The 14,482-nt window shown below is 49.6% G+C and overlaps 1 protein-coding gene across 3 annotated transcripts; it reads left to right on the top strand.

Annotated features, from left to right (window-relative positions):
- Positions 1–430: 430 nt before the first annotated feature.
- SPDYC (speedy/RINGO cell cycle regulator family member C) lies at positions 431–8,616 on the top strand. 3 transcript variants are annotated; one of them, XM_049643018.1, is made up of 7 exons: positions 431–4,464; positions 5,303–5,488; positions 5,748–5,806; positions 6,277–6,362; positions 6,465–6,636; positions 6,719–7,061; positions 7,254–8,616. In XM_049643018.1, the coding sequence occupies exons 2-7, from the start codon at positions 5,347–5,349 to the stop codon at positions 7,286–7,288; spliced, it is 837 nt and encodes a 278-aa protein (XP_049498975.1). In that variant the 5' UTR covers positions 431–4,464; positions 5,303–5,346; the 3' UTR covers positions 7,289–8,616. The 3 variants fall into 3 exon arrangements, with proteins under 3 accessions (XP_049498975.1, XP_049498984.1, XP_049498991.1); XM_049643027.1 differs by having other exon boundaries at positions 7,230–8,616; XM_049643034.1 differs by lacking the exon at positions 431–4,464 and having other exon boundaries at positions 5,057–5,488.
- The last annotated feature ends 5,866 nt before the right edge of the window (positions 8,617–14,482 follow it).

The following is a 14,482-nucleotide window of genomic DNA, read 5'->3' as shown; positions in this document are numbered from 1 at the left end:
GAAAAATTTCCTCTGTGAAAGATAATGTCCAGAGAGGGGAAAAGATGAGCTATAGTTTGGGAGAGAATATTTCCAAATCATATTATCTGACCAAAGCTTGGATCTAGAATATGTAAAGAACTCTCTAAACTCGACAGTAAGAGGGGTGCCTGGGTAGCTCAGTTGGTTAAGCGTCCAGCTCTTGACTTTGGCTCAGGTCACGATCTCATGGGTTCATGAGTTCAAGCCCCGTGTTGGGATCTACGTGACAGCGTGGATCCTGTTTGGGATTCTCTCTCTCCTTCCCTCCCTGCCTTTCCCATACTCGTGCACCCCGCCCCCCAATCAATAAATAAACATTAAATAAAAATAAACTCGACAGTAAGAAAACAAACCATCCAATTAACAAACAGGCAACAGACTGGAACAGACACTTTGCCCGAGAAGACGCATGGATGCAAAAGTGTCCCGGGGCTGCCGTGTAACAAAGTACCACAACCCGGGGGGCTTCGAAGATACATCTCATCTCTCCCAGTGCTGGAGGCTAGAAGCCCAAAGTCAAGGTGTTGAGGGGCCATGCTGCCTCTCTGGTGGGTGCAGGCCATCTCTGGTGTTCTCTGGCCTGCCACCACAACAATCTCTGCCCCTGTTGTGACCTGGCTGTCTGCCCTCTGAGTGTCGGTCTTCACCTGATGTGCTCCTCTGTGTGCCCGTCTGTGTCTCTTTCTCTTCTTCCAAGGACACCAGTCATACTGGACTAGGACATACCCTAATCACCTATGACCTCATCTTAACTTGATTACATCTGCAGAGACCCTATTTCCAAATTACATCCCATTCACAGGAAACGGTGGTGGCGGGGAGGGGGGTGACCTCAACACATCTTTTGGGGTCAGCAATTCAGTCCACTACAGAAAATAAGCGCATGAGAAGATGTTCAGTATCGTCAGCCATCAGGGAAATGCGAATCACAACCACGCAACTAAGGAAACCGAGTAAGAAAGATGCAGAAGTATGTAACACATTATACAAAGAGTTCCAGTGAAGATTGTTTAATTAAAATTTGTCGCCTCGAAACCCAGCGATCAAAAGTTTATATGTGGATGACGTCCGAGTACTAAAAAAATGGTGAAGAAGGTGCATATTCATTTACAGGTGGAAATAACTAGAAGGGTAGAAGGGGTGCCAAAAACAACAACAACAACAACAACAACAACAACAACAACATAGGACTAAAAAAGAAGATTGGTAATTCCAAAACTCTCTGAAAAACGGCCACTCTGAAAAACAGCTTGGCAGTCTCTCATAAAGTTAAACATAAATTTAGCACAGGACTCCTCCTAGGTGTTTACCCTACAGAAATAAAAACCTGTGTCCGTGTAAAATCCCGTACATAAATCCCTATCGATGTTCATAGCAGCTTCATTTGTAATGGCCCATACTGGAGATCACCCATTCCATACAGTGGAATACTAGATGGTAATAGAAACGTTTGGGAATAAAAAGGAAGGAACCGTTGATACATGCAACAACCTGGATGGGTCTCAAGCACCAAAAAAAAAAAAAAAAAAAAAAAAAAAATCAAAAAGTGAGCGTTTGTAAAAACTGATGAAATCCGAATGATATGTAGAGTTTTGTTGTGCCAACGTCAGTTTCCTGGTTCTAACTGCTCTCTGGTTATGCAAGATGTTGTTACCCTTGGGGGAAGCTGGGTGAAGGGGGCACAAAAACGAATGAAAGAGGAGAGATCACAACCAACACAGCAGAAATAAAAACAATAATAAGAGAACATTAGGAGCAATGATGTGCCAATAAAATGGGAAATCTGGAAGAAATGGACAAATGCCTAGAAACATATAAACTACCAAAACTGAAACAGGAAGAAATAGGAAAATTGAACAGACCCATAACCAGTAAAGAAATTGAACCAGTAATTAAAAGTCTCCCAACAGGGGCACCTGGGTGGCTCAGTCGGTTGAGCGTCCGACTTCGGCTCAGGTCAGGATCACAGTTTGTGAGTTTGAGCCCCGTGTCGGGCTGTGTGCTGACAGCTCAGAGCCTGGAGCCTGTTTCAGATTCTGTGTCTCCCTCTCTCTGCTCCTTCCCCACTCATGCTCTGTCTCTCAAAAATGAATAAATGTTAAAAAAATTAAAAAAAAAAAGTCTCCCAAGAAACAAGAGTCCAGGACCAGATGGCCTTCCAGGGGAAACCTACCAAACATTTGAAGAAGAGTTAACACCCATTCTTTTGAAGCTCTTCCAAAAAATAGAAATGGAAGGAAAACTTCCAAACTCATTCTCTGAGGCCAGCATTACCTTGATTCCAAAACCAGACAAAGACGCCACTTTCCTTACCTCTTAAGCAACATCTGTGCGAGTCTAAATTCTTTCAACATAAAAAGTGAAAAAAAAGAATTCTCCCCAGTGTGGAGTGTCAGATGCCCAAGGCTGTCACCGAAGGGATGGGCCTGAAGCACACCCGCAAGCTTTTTTCTACCAACCTACTGAGGGGGAGGGGTCAAAACTACAGCTGGCCTGGGGGAGTCATTCATTCATTCATTCATTCATTCTGAATACCTCCTCCATGTCAGGCTCTAGACCAGACAGCCAGTCTCCCTGCCTTATGCTTCAACGTGGGGCCTGAGGCCAAGAGACCCCAAAACATCCAGATACCCAGAAACTTGGAGAGATTGAGAGACAGCAGAGAGATCAAGAGATTAAGCGACTCAGAAACCAACAGAGTCTGGGGGACACAGAGCGGGAGGGGCAGTCCCTAGGAATGAAAATTCACACTGGCAGCCGGGGCCAAAGCCTGAGCCTGGGAGCAAAAGCAGAGACGACTCCTGGGTGTCCAACCAGTGACGAGCATCTGGGTCACAGGAAGGAGCCTGCATCTGGGGTCCCGGGACCTGATCTCCAAACCTGGTCCAGTACTCACCACCCATGTGGCCCAGCCACATTCCCTTCATCTTTCATTTAAATGTCAGAGGTCGAGGCCCTGAGCCTCAGTTTACCATCTGAGAAATGGCAACGGGAACCACAAGACCTACTTCCCAGGGGCAGGTGTGTTGGTCCCGTGACTTGAGCCCACTTGGGACTTGGAGCATAAACGATTCAGCTTCTTTCTGGCCTCCATTTCTATTAAAATATGTATTTTATTTTTTATTCTATTTTTTTTAAGGTTTATTTGTTTATTTTGAGAGGGGGAGAAGCAGAGGAGGGGCAGAAAGAGAGGGAGAGAGAGAATCCCAAGTAGGCTACGTGCTGTCAGCACAGAGCTTGAGGCGGGCCTTGATCCATCGATGGATAAAGGGATAAGCACACTGTGGTCTATACACAGAATGGAATATTATTCAGCCGTAAAAAGGAAGGACATCCTGACACATGGTAGGGCGTGGATGAACCTTGCAGACATGCTAAGTGAAGTAAGGGCATCACAAAAAAAGCCAACCCCTGTGTGATTCCACCTGCATGAGGTCCCTAGAGTAGTTGACTTCACAGACGCAGAAGTAAAATGGTGGTTGCCACGGACCATGGAAGGGAAACAGGGAGTTACTGTTTAACAGGTAAAGGCGTCCAGTTTTGCAAATGGATGGTGGTGATGGTTGCACGCTATGAATGTACTTAAAACTACTGAACTTAAGGTGCGCTGGGGCGGCTCAGTCGGTTGAGCGTCCGACTTCCGCTCAGGTCATGATCTCGCAGTTGGGGAGTTTGAGCCCCGCGTTGGGCTCTGTGCTGACAGCTCGGAGCCTGGAGCCTGCTTCGGATTCTGTGTCTCCCTCTCTCTCTGTTCCTCCCCCGCTTGCACTCTGTCTCCCTCTCTCTCAAAAATAAATAAAGATTAAAAAAAATTTTTTTTAAACTACTGAACTTAAACATGGCTAAGGAGGCAATTTTACATTATGTATATTTTACCACAATAAAAAAAAAAAATTGGGAAACAAAGCTTCACCCGTCAAATGTGGAAAGTAATGCAGGTGCTGACTGTCCCATAGGGTTGGAGAGGGAGTAAATGAAGCGGTGAAGACGAAAATCTTAAGGGCAGCTAGGCGCGAGGAGAGGGCTTGACTGTCTTTGGCAAAGGCCTCCTCTCCAGGCTTGGAGCCACAGGCCCGGCTCCCCCAGCCGCTAAAGGATCTTGGGAAGGGGATGTGGACTCCGGGAATTCTCGTGCCAGGACACTCTCTTCTCTAGCTCCGAGGTTTTTGAGATTCCTGGATCTGAAACAAACACAGACACAGCCAGCGACCCTGCCCCAGCAAGGCGCAATCAGTGAAGGGGGCCCAGGCCTCATTTCCGGGCCCTGCACCTTGGCTCCACCTTTATAAAGAGGTGGGGAGGGGGCCGTGTCGCCATGCAGGCCCTGGGGTCCCGCCGGCCTGCCTTTACCCCTCTTGAAGGTGGTGCAGCTTTGGAGAAGCCCTTACCCGGGGAGCCGCAGCTGGGAGGCGAATGTGGAGACCGAGCTGACTCCAGGCAGAGGTGAGCGGTGATGGCCCGAAGCCCCGCCCCCTCCCCAGGAAGGGGCCTGATTGGCGGAGGGCTGCGAGGGCGGGGCAGCGCCGGGGCTCTATAAATACAGCAGCTCTGCACCGGGAGTTATGCTGTAGGTAATGCCCTAGCTCAGGTAAGGCTTTTTGGAGGAGGCTGGGCTGCTTGTGGGAGCCTAGGTGGAGGCCCCCGGGTTGGGCACGGGGTGCCGGGCCGCACCTTCTGAACCCCGTAGTTGGCGTCTCTCCCCGTAGCTTGAAACGTTTGAGGTGCCCCCCGCTCAACTTGCTCTGAAGGCACCCCGCCCCCCCACCCCCCCACTCCCGAGCCTCAGTTTCCTCTCCACGAAGAAAGGGGTTGGTGGTCCTTCCAGGTATGCCACTTTGGTGTGGGGTGAAGGGGTAGTTGGGAGTTGGGGAGCAATTAAACTCTTAGGCTTTGGGGGGGTCAGACAGGCCCCACAGTTAAGTAGCCGCGAGTCTTGCCCGCTTCGGCTCCTGTGTTTGCAAAAGGGGTATTGGGGTGTACCCATCTTCTGGGGTTTAGCGCTCAGCGGCACCAGAGGTGCCTGTCGCTCCCATTCTTGCTCTCCGGCCTGGCCTGGGGGGGGGGGGGGGGGCTAGGACGCGGTGCGAGAGCAAGTCGGCTGCGTTTCTGGCCTCCCCAGCCCACGCGTACCCCAGTTTCTGCCTCCGAGCGCCGCCCCCACCCCCATCTCCACGCCCGACTCTCCATCTTCTGGAGGCCCCCTGTCTGGCCACCCTCGACCCTCTCGACGGGTGGGGGGCAAGGGGGTCGGGGCCGCGTCCCGAGGCTACTTTCTCCACAGGCCATCCTGCCCCACCGCGCCCTACCCGCCCCCACCCCCATGAAATGAACGACACTCAAGACTTTGCCACTTTCCCCGTGGTTGCCACCCAGGTGAAGCTGGGGGGCTGGAGCCGTCAGGGTGGGGGCAGCGTGTCTCTCTGCCCGCGCCCGCATCAGGAGCTCCAGGCCTTCCTCAGCCTTCTGGGTGAGTTCCCCGGGGGTGGGAGTGCCCAGGGGGGGAGGGGGAGTGCTGGGGGACTTGGGGGGACCCAGTGTGAGAGGTGGGACCTGCCCAGGGCAGGCATCTGAAATCTCTGTCCCTTCCCTTCCCAGGTGACCCCAGGAAGAAGGGGGGGGGGCATGTCAGCAAGTGGGTTGGGTGGAGGCTTGGGCTCTGGGGTGCCACTCTTGGCTTGTGTGGGGGGGTGGTAACCCCAGTCCATCATGTCTCTTCTCTACTCCAGAGCATAGTTTCCTGCAGGAATTCCTTTCCAGAGATCCCTGTTTCCAGATTTCAGATAAGGTGAGGTGACACGGAGTAGAAGCCCAGTCACAAGAGGCTTGAATGCTGCTATTTCATTGAGTCTCCCGGTCTGATGGAGGGAGCACCTCCCTTTTAAATCCTTGTTTTGTTTTGTTTTTTAAAATTATTTTTAAGTCTATTTATTTTTGAGAGAGACAGAGACAGCGTGAGCAGGGGAGGGGCAGAGAGAGAGAGGGAGAGAGAGAATCCCAAGCAGGCTCCGCACTGTCAGCCCAGAGCCTGACGCGGGGCTTGAACCCAGGAGACCGTGAGATCGTGCCCTGAGCTGAAATCAAGAGTCAGATGCTTAACCGGCAGAGCCCCCCGGGCGCCCCTAAATCCTTGTTTTCACCCCACTACTTCCCCTGGGTTCTCTAACCTGCACCACGGCTTCCTTGGGTGCAAATGGCCCCTCACGGCCCCCTCTCCCGGTGCCTAACTGTCACCTCTGCCCCCCTCTGTGTCTGCAGTATCTCCTGGCCATGGTGCTGGTCTACTTCCGGCGTGCCAACCTGAAGCTCAGCGAGTACACCCACAGCAACTTGTTCTTGGCGCTGTGAGTGCCCAGGGCAGGAGCGGGGGACCCTTGCTAGGAGTTGTGGGAGGGGGCAGGGCAGATGCTTACTTCTGCTTTCCGCACCCCTGCCTCCGAGGCCAGGTTTCTTGCAAATGACATGGAGGAGGATCTGGAGGACCCTAAATGTGTGATTTTTCTGTGGGCCCTGGGAAAAGATTGGCGTCGTCAGGTGGCAGACTTCCTGCACCAGAGGGATAAGCTGTGGGCCCGGATGGGCTTCCGGGCCATGGTGAGCCGCCAGTGCTGTGAGGAGGTGAGGCCCCGCCGCCATCCTGGGGTGGGGGAACAAGGCCGGACCTCCCACCCCCATTGACTACCCGCTCTCCTCATGCCAGGTCATGGCCAAGGAGCCGTCCCATTGGGCCTGGACTCGAGAGCGGCGTCCCCACCACGGTGGAGCTCAGAGGGGCTGCCCAAAGGCCCGGGTGCCCCTGCCTGGAGGCCCCGGCCTCTCGCCTCCTCACTGTTCCCTCTGTGGCTTGCTCCCTGCCCACGGCCTCTGCAGCCACCAGCCCCGCCCCTTGCCTGTCTTATCCAAGTGCCCTTCCCCAAACCCTGAGTGCCATTGCCCTCCCTCCCAAGCTTGTCTCTCAGTGGCCGAAGACCCCTTGGTGGGGGGCTTCCTCATCATCCTGCCCCCCCAACTGCAGCTGGAGCCGGGCACCTACACTCTCCACAGTGAGTTGGGGACAGGAGCGGGGGGTGGGCTTGGGAGCTTGGGAGGCAGATGTGGGGCCCAACAGAATGGGAAGTAGGGGCACAGGGCCTGGGGTCCAGCAGGCCTGGGCGCACGTCCCAGCTCTGCCACCTCCTAACCGAGGGCGCTTGGTGGGTTTCCTCTCTCAGCCTCTCCCTGACCTTTCTCCCCAGTCCTCCCGAAGCCTCCACCGTGCCCTAGGCGCTGATATTTGCAGGGTGAAGAGCAGCCCGCCTGCTTGTCTGCTGACCCAAGCCCTACCGGCTCTGGGCCCCCCCCCGCCCCGCCCCGGCCTTCTGTCTTATTGGCCACAGGCTGGCAGTGCTGCCCAGGCCCCCCAGTCCCCTCCTCCCAACTGTACCCACTCTGACCCTGGCCCCTCTAATAAACTCGTGTCTATAGGACACCAACTGTGCTTAGGCCCTGGCCTGGCTCCTTGACCCAGGGTAGGGGTAGGGAGGGAATTGGAGGAGGGGGGGGTCTGCCAGCTCTAGGTATCAGTGATTGAGACTCACGAGCAGAGGCTCTGTAATAACAGTTTTCCTTTCCATGGATGACCGGTCATCCTGAGCCTCAGTTTCCCCTCTGTAACATCACCTATGCGTGATGAACCGTACACACAGCGTAGCTGGGGTTGAATGAGATGAAAATACACGCAGTCCTTACAAGGCCCCGGAACCTATAGGACAAAAGAAAGCTTAAATGGAGAAGTACTCTGTGGTTAGCTCAGACAGGGCTGCAGGGCCTTGTCTGTTTAGGAATGACACTTGGTGACTGCCCTGGGCTGCAGTCACATATAAGGTAATTCTTATAATACATCTACCCCCCCATCCCCAAAAGTCAACTTGTTAATGAGAGAGCAGAGAAGGCTTTCCAGAGAAGGTGGCGTTTGAACTGGGCCTTGAACAATGTCAAGTTTGCCCATGAAGGGACAGAGATTGGGAGGTAGGATATTCTTGGATAGTCTAGAGTCGAGACGAGCACTTGGTCTCTGATGTCAGACAGCTTAAATCCAAATCCCAGGTTCCTGTGTGACCTTGGCATGTTACTTGATTTCCATTGCCTCCTCCGCAAAATGGGTATTACTCTAGGATGGGTGTTGTGTGAGGTTTGAACTGCATCAATCCCAGAGGGTTTCAAGCTGTCTCGGGAACAGAGCCCAGGGGCGCCTGGGTGCCTCAGTCCGTTAAGCGGCCAGACTCCATCTTGGCTCAGGTCTCGATCCCAGAGTCTCTCAGGATTGTGAGTTCAAACCTGAGTTGGGCTTCGTGCGGGGCCGGAAGCCTACTCAAAAAAAAAAAAAAAAAAAAAAAAAGAGGAACAGAGCTCAGATGGAAGCCCCAGGTGTTACTAGTGGAGGGAACGCATAGGGAAAGTCTGGAGGGGAGGGTGTGTTTGGGGAATGGCTGGAGGTGAAGCTGGAAAAGTCCACATGGTCAAACAGGGGAGTCTGGACACCATTACCTTGCGTGCTCTACGAGTGGCTCCCGAAAAGTGTAGAAGTAAGAAAGCCTGGAGACTGAGCCCATTAGAAGCCAAGACGAGGGCTACAAAGTATTTTTAATTTGTTTTTATTTATTTATTTATTTATTTTTTTAAAATTTTTTTTCAACCTTTTTTACTTATTTTTGGGACAGAGAGAGACAGAGCATGAACGGGGGAGGGACAGAGAGAGAGGGAGACACAGAATCGGAAACAGGCTCCAGGCTCCGAGCCGTCAGCCCAGAGCCCGATGCGGGGCTCGAACTCACGGACCGCGAGATCGTGACCTGGCTGAAGTCGGACGCTTAACCGACTGCGCCACCCAGGCGCCCCTAATTTGTTTTTCAAATAAGTAATATATTCACCTGTACCTTTTAAATTCTTAACCACGAGTCACCTCCTACCCCTGGCTCCTCTCCCTGGAAGCTATAAAACTTGTCGTTTGTGTCCTTCCACAGAAAGAATATAAACATCCATAACCAAATGTGGTGTAATAAAAAAATATGTATATATATTTGGTCTTAGTCCCTGGTTCCCGGTACAGAGTTACTAAAACCCTTACAATGTTCTGAGTCATAGGAGTGACTTCTGTTATTCACGGTGAGCCCCTTTGGGCCACACCTGAATTTGTGTTAATGAGGCAACTCAGGGTGGGGCCCCCACTTAACTTCAGAGTGGGGGCTGGTCATCCGAAAGACCAGTCAAGAGTGGGAAGTGGAGGAGAGGAGAGGACTGGAAATCGGAACATTTCTGGGTTGATGAACAGAGACTGTACCCGGGCCGGGGGGACATGGGGGGTGGGGGGGGTGGCACCTAGAAAGGCCAAGGAAGCTCTTTCCCCCTCTCCACCATACCTTGCCCTACACACCTCTTCTATCTGGCTGCTTCAGGGTTGTATCCTTTATTTTTTTTTAATTTTCTAATGTTTATTTTAGTTTTGAGAGAGACAGACAGACACAGCGTGAGCGGGGGAGGGGCAGAGAAAGAGGGAGACAGAATCCGAAGCAGGTTTCCAGGCTCTGAGTTGTCAGCACAGAGCCTGATGCGGGGCTCGAACCCACAAGCTGTGAGATCATGACCTGAGCTGAAGCCGGATGCTTAACTGACTGAGCCACCCAGGCACCCCTAGAGTTGTATCCTTTAAACAACTCGTACACAAAGCACTTTGTTGAGGTCTGTGAGTGTTCTACCAAATCAGCAAAGCTGAGGAGGGGGTGGTGGGCACCCCAGATTTGTAGTCAGCCAGACAGGTGTGTGGGTCACCTGGGCATCCCATTTGTGGCTGGCATCTTGTGGGACTGAGCCCTTAACCTACAGGGTCTGTACTAACTGGGAATTTATGTCAGAACTGAACGGAACTGTAAGCACCTAGTTGGCGTTGGGGAGTTGGAGAATTGGTGTGGAAAATCACATGTATTTGGTATCTGGGAAGAAACACATTTGATGTGAGAAGCGGTGTCAGAAGAAAGACACCACACCAAATTATATATATATATATATATATATATATATATATATATATATATATATATATCCCCCTCCCTTTTAAAAACTCAAAGGGAAGAATTCCATGCATCCTGGTGTGTGCTTATCCACATATTTTGAAGACGGTTCCTTATCCGTGTTCCTTTTGACAGCTCTATAGTATTCCTCTTCATGGATGGACCAAAATGTAACTTGTTCCTTATTGATTGACATTGAAGTTGTTTCCAGAGTTCTGCTATTCCCAACAGTACTACAGAGTCACTAAGACTGGGTAAGGATATCATTATTCAAAAGGGAAAAGATATCTGTACTCTGGATTCCTAGAACTGCTCGAAGCCTACATCAAAAGAGTCATTACAATTTTTGCCAGAGGTCCCTCTATAGAGGCTGTACCCATATCGACCCCCGCTTCCAGCAGTACACATGAACGCTCTTTTCCAGAATATTCACGGGTCAGTAACCTACCAGATCTTTTTCTCTTTGGGAAATGATCCCTTGGTGAAGTTCAAATTTGCATTTATTTTTCTTTTGAGTGAATTCAGAGTCATCCCTTTAAGAACTGTTTATCTCCTGGGGCGCCTGGGTGGCTCAGTCGGTTAAGCGGCTGACTTCAGCTCGGGTCATGATCTCACAGTTCGTGAGTTCAAGCCCCGTGTCGGGCTCTGTGCTGATGTCTTGGAGCCTGGAGCCTGCTTCGGATTCTGTGTCTCCCTCTCTCTCTCTGCCCTCACCCACCCCTGCCCTGCTTGTGCTCTGCCTGTCTCTTTCTCAAAAATAAACATTAAAAAAATGTTTTTAATTAAAAAATAAAAATTTAAAAATCTTTAAAAAAAGAGCGATTTGTCTTTTTTTTCTGTGAACTACGCTGTTGTTTGCCCATTTCTCCTGTTTTCGATTTCTGATTGACATAAAAGGCTTTGCGGGAAAAATAGCCCTTCAAGATGTAAATTGTAAGTATTTTCTTCAGTTCATTACTGACTTTGCTGTGCAGATTTTTTAATGTAGTAAAATAAGTTTTTGGGGGCTTTTGGGGTTTGTGTCATAGTTGAAAAGACCTTTTCCACACTGACATGACTAAAGAATCTTCTCCCTTAGCTCTTGGCTACATTTTTGTTTTCATTTTTTCCTTTTAAATCTTGGGTTCATCTGGAATTTATCATATACAAAATTCCTTCCTATATTCCTAATGCCTTTTATTAAAAAACTCAACTTTTCTCAACAGATTTGAAATGTTACTTTTATTATATACTAAATTCCTGTGTGCATTTGGATCTATTTCTAGATTTTTCTATCTTCCAATGATCTATGCGTGTCGATACCCCTCTTTAATTACATTAAATTATCATGGATTTGTTGTGTTTTAATATCTGGTAGAGTTAGTCTCCCCTGATTTTTCTTTGTTTTCGGAAATCTCCTGGTTACTCTTATTTCATTTCCCTATGAACTTTATTTTTTTAAGGTTTTTAAATTTATTTTTGAGGCAGAGAGAGAGGGAGAGAGAGAATCCCAAGCAGGCTCTGTGCCAGCAGCGCAAAGCCCAACACAGGGCTCGAACCCGTGAACTAGGAGATCATGACCTGAGCCGAAATCGAGTCAGAGGCTTAACCAGCTGAGCCACCTAGGTGCCCCTCCCTGTGACCTTCAAATCAGCTTTTCTAACCACCTCCCAATCAGAATATTAATTGTGATAAATCTGTAGATGACTTTAAGGAGAACGGACATCTTTGTGAAGTATCTTAGTATCCAGAATAAAGCGTCTGTCCCCTGACTTCTTCTTTCAGATGGCACCAGTGGCCAGTGGCTCCCCAATTTGTACTTCTGAGAGCTGTTCCCTCCTCAAGCATCTCTGCTTGGAGGGATTGTTCCCAAAGGTCTTCCACTGTCTCCCCAGCTTGGTGAGTCCCCCTGCCTCATTAATCCACTTAAGTGGTCAAGCCACATCAAGGGTTCAGTGTTATCTTTGATCCCTCCTGGTGTTCCAAGAGCCAGATCTAATCAGTAATTAGGTCCTATTGGTGTGTGTGTGTGTTTTTAAGACTAATTTTTTTTAAGATTTTTATTTTCTGAGTAATCTCTACACCCAACATGGGGTTCAAACTTACAACCCCAAGGTCAAGAGTCACATCCTCTACCAACTGAGCCAGCCAGGCACTCCAAGTCCTGGTGGTGTTTTTAACAGCTTATTGAGGTCTAGTTGACATACAATAAACCACGTATACTTAAAATGTACATTTTGTTTTGACATGTATACACCCATATCACCATAATCGAGATAGTGAACACAACCATCACCCCAAAAAGTTTCCTCGAACCCCTTGTCCATCCTTCCCTCGCACCCTTTCCTACCTGCCAGCCCCCACTCTCGCCTCCAGGTAACCACTGATCTGCTTTCTGGCACTCAATTGGCATCCTTTCTCTGGAATTTTCATATAAGTGGAATTACACAGGATGAACTCCTGCCTGGCTTCTTACATTGGTTGTAATTGTGAGATTCACCTCTTGTTCGTCTTTACTGCTGGGTACTGTCCTGTTGTACAAGCATACCACAATTTGCTTATGCATTCACAATGCATGGATGAACATTTGATTGGTTCTAGTTTGGGCTGCCACAATTAAAATTTCTATGAATAGCTTTCAGCTCTCTTGCTCTGAGGAGGCCCCAGTGCAACTTTCGTCGCTAGTCCCGAAATCATCCGGCACTAGCCACCTCCACCACGCCGCTTACATTCGAGCCCCAGGAGATCAAAACAGTATACCTAAAGTGCACTGGCAGGGAGGCCGCTGCCGTGTCTGCCTGGGCCCCCAAGATGGGCCCCTTAGGGTCTGTCCCTCAAGAAGATTGGTAACGACATTGCCAAAAGAAACTGGTGATCGCAAGGGCTGGGGATGACAGTGAACAGATAGGACGCCATACGGGCGGTGCCTTCTGCCTCTCCCCTGATCATCAAACCCCTCAAGAAACCACCCAGAGACAGAAGCAGGAAAACATGAAGCACGGTGGGAACGTCACTTTGGATAATATTGTCAAGTTACTGGACAGATACCGCACCCACCTTTAACTAGAGCACTTGGAACCCACTAAAGAGATCATGGGGATTGCCCCGTCTGTGGGCTGCAGTGTTGATGGCTGTCACCCTCACGACACCATAGATGTCAGCAGTGGTGCAGTGGGATGCCCAGCTACAAAGGAAAAGATTTCAAGGAAAGATCGTTTGATGACCGTCCCTACCAAAGCTATGAATATTCATACACAAGTCTTTGGACATACGCTTTTATTTCTCTTGGGTAAAAGCCTAGGAGTGGAATAACGGGTCATATATGGTAGGTGTATGTTTTAACTTTTTTCTTTTTTTTAAGATAGACTATTTTTTAGAGCAGTTTTTGGTTTACAGAAAAACGGCTCCTTAAATACCGAGAATTGGGCACATACCCGCCTCTTTCTCCCTCACATTGTTTCTCTTGTTAATATCTTACATTTGTGTGGTATAATGTCATGTAACTATCATTGTAGTATCATACAGAAGTTTCAGGCCCTCAAGATGCCCCCAGTTTCATCTATTATCCCTCCCCACCTCCACCAAACTCTTGGCAACCACTGATCTTTTTTTTTTTTTTTTTTTTATTTTTTTTTTCAACGTTTATTTTATTTTTGGGACAGAGAGAGACAGAGCATGAACGGGGGAGGGACAGAGAGAGAGGGAGACACAGAATCGGAAACAGGCTCCAGGCTCCGAGCCATCAGCCCAGAGCCCGACGCGGGGCCCGAACTCACGGACCGTGAGATCGTGACCTGGCTGAAGTTGGACGCTTAACCGACTGCACCACCCAGGCGCCCCTGATCTTTTTTTTAACTATCTCCAGTTTTGTCTTTTACAGAATGTTACATAGTTGGAATCCTACGCTACATAGTTTTTTAATGGCTTCTTTTTTTTTTTTTTTTTACAAGTTTATTTTTTTGGGGAGGGCAGAGAGAGAAGGAGAGAGAGAATCCCAAGCAGGCTCTGCCCTGTCAGCACAGAGCCCCATGTGGGGCTCAGACTCAGGAACCCATGAGATTAAGAGTCAGACACTCAGCTGACTAAGCCACCCTGATGCCCTGTTCTTTTACTGAGCAATAGGCATTTCTTTAAAGTTTATTTATTCCTTTTGAGAGAGGGGGAGGGGGAGAGAGAGAGAGAGATGGAAGCAGGTGCACTCGAATGGGGGAGGGGCAGAGAGAGAGAGAGATGGGAGCAGGTGCACTTGAATGAGGGAGGGACAGAGAGAGAGAGAGAGAGAGAGAGAGAGAGAGAGAGAGAGAGAGACAGAGAATATCCCCATCAGGCTCTGTGCTGTCAGCGCAGAGCCCCAGGTGGGCCTCCTTCCCCCAAACTGTGAGATCATGACCTGAGCAGAGATCAGGGTTGGAGGAGGCAAGAGAGGAAACGGCGCATGC

The sequence above is a fragment of the Panthera uncia genome, chromosome D1, assembly GCF_023721935.1.
Source record: "Panthera uncia isolate 11264 chromosome D1, Puncia_PCG_1.0, whole genome shotgun sequence".
Taxonomy (NCBI): Eukaryota; Metazoa; Chordata; class Mammalia; order Carnivora; family Felidae; genus Panthera; species Panthera uncia.
The sequence above is the reverse complement of the archived record's forward strand: the minus strand, read 5'-3'. Positions and strand labels throughout refer to the sequence as shown.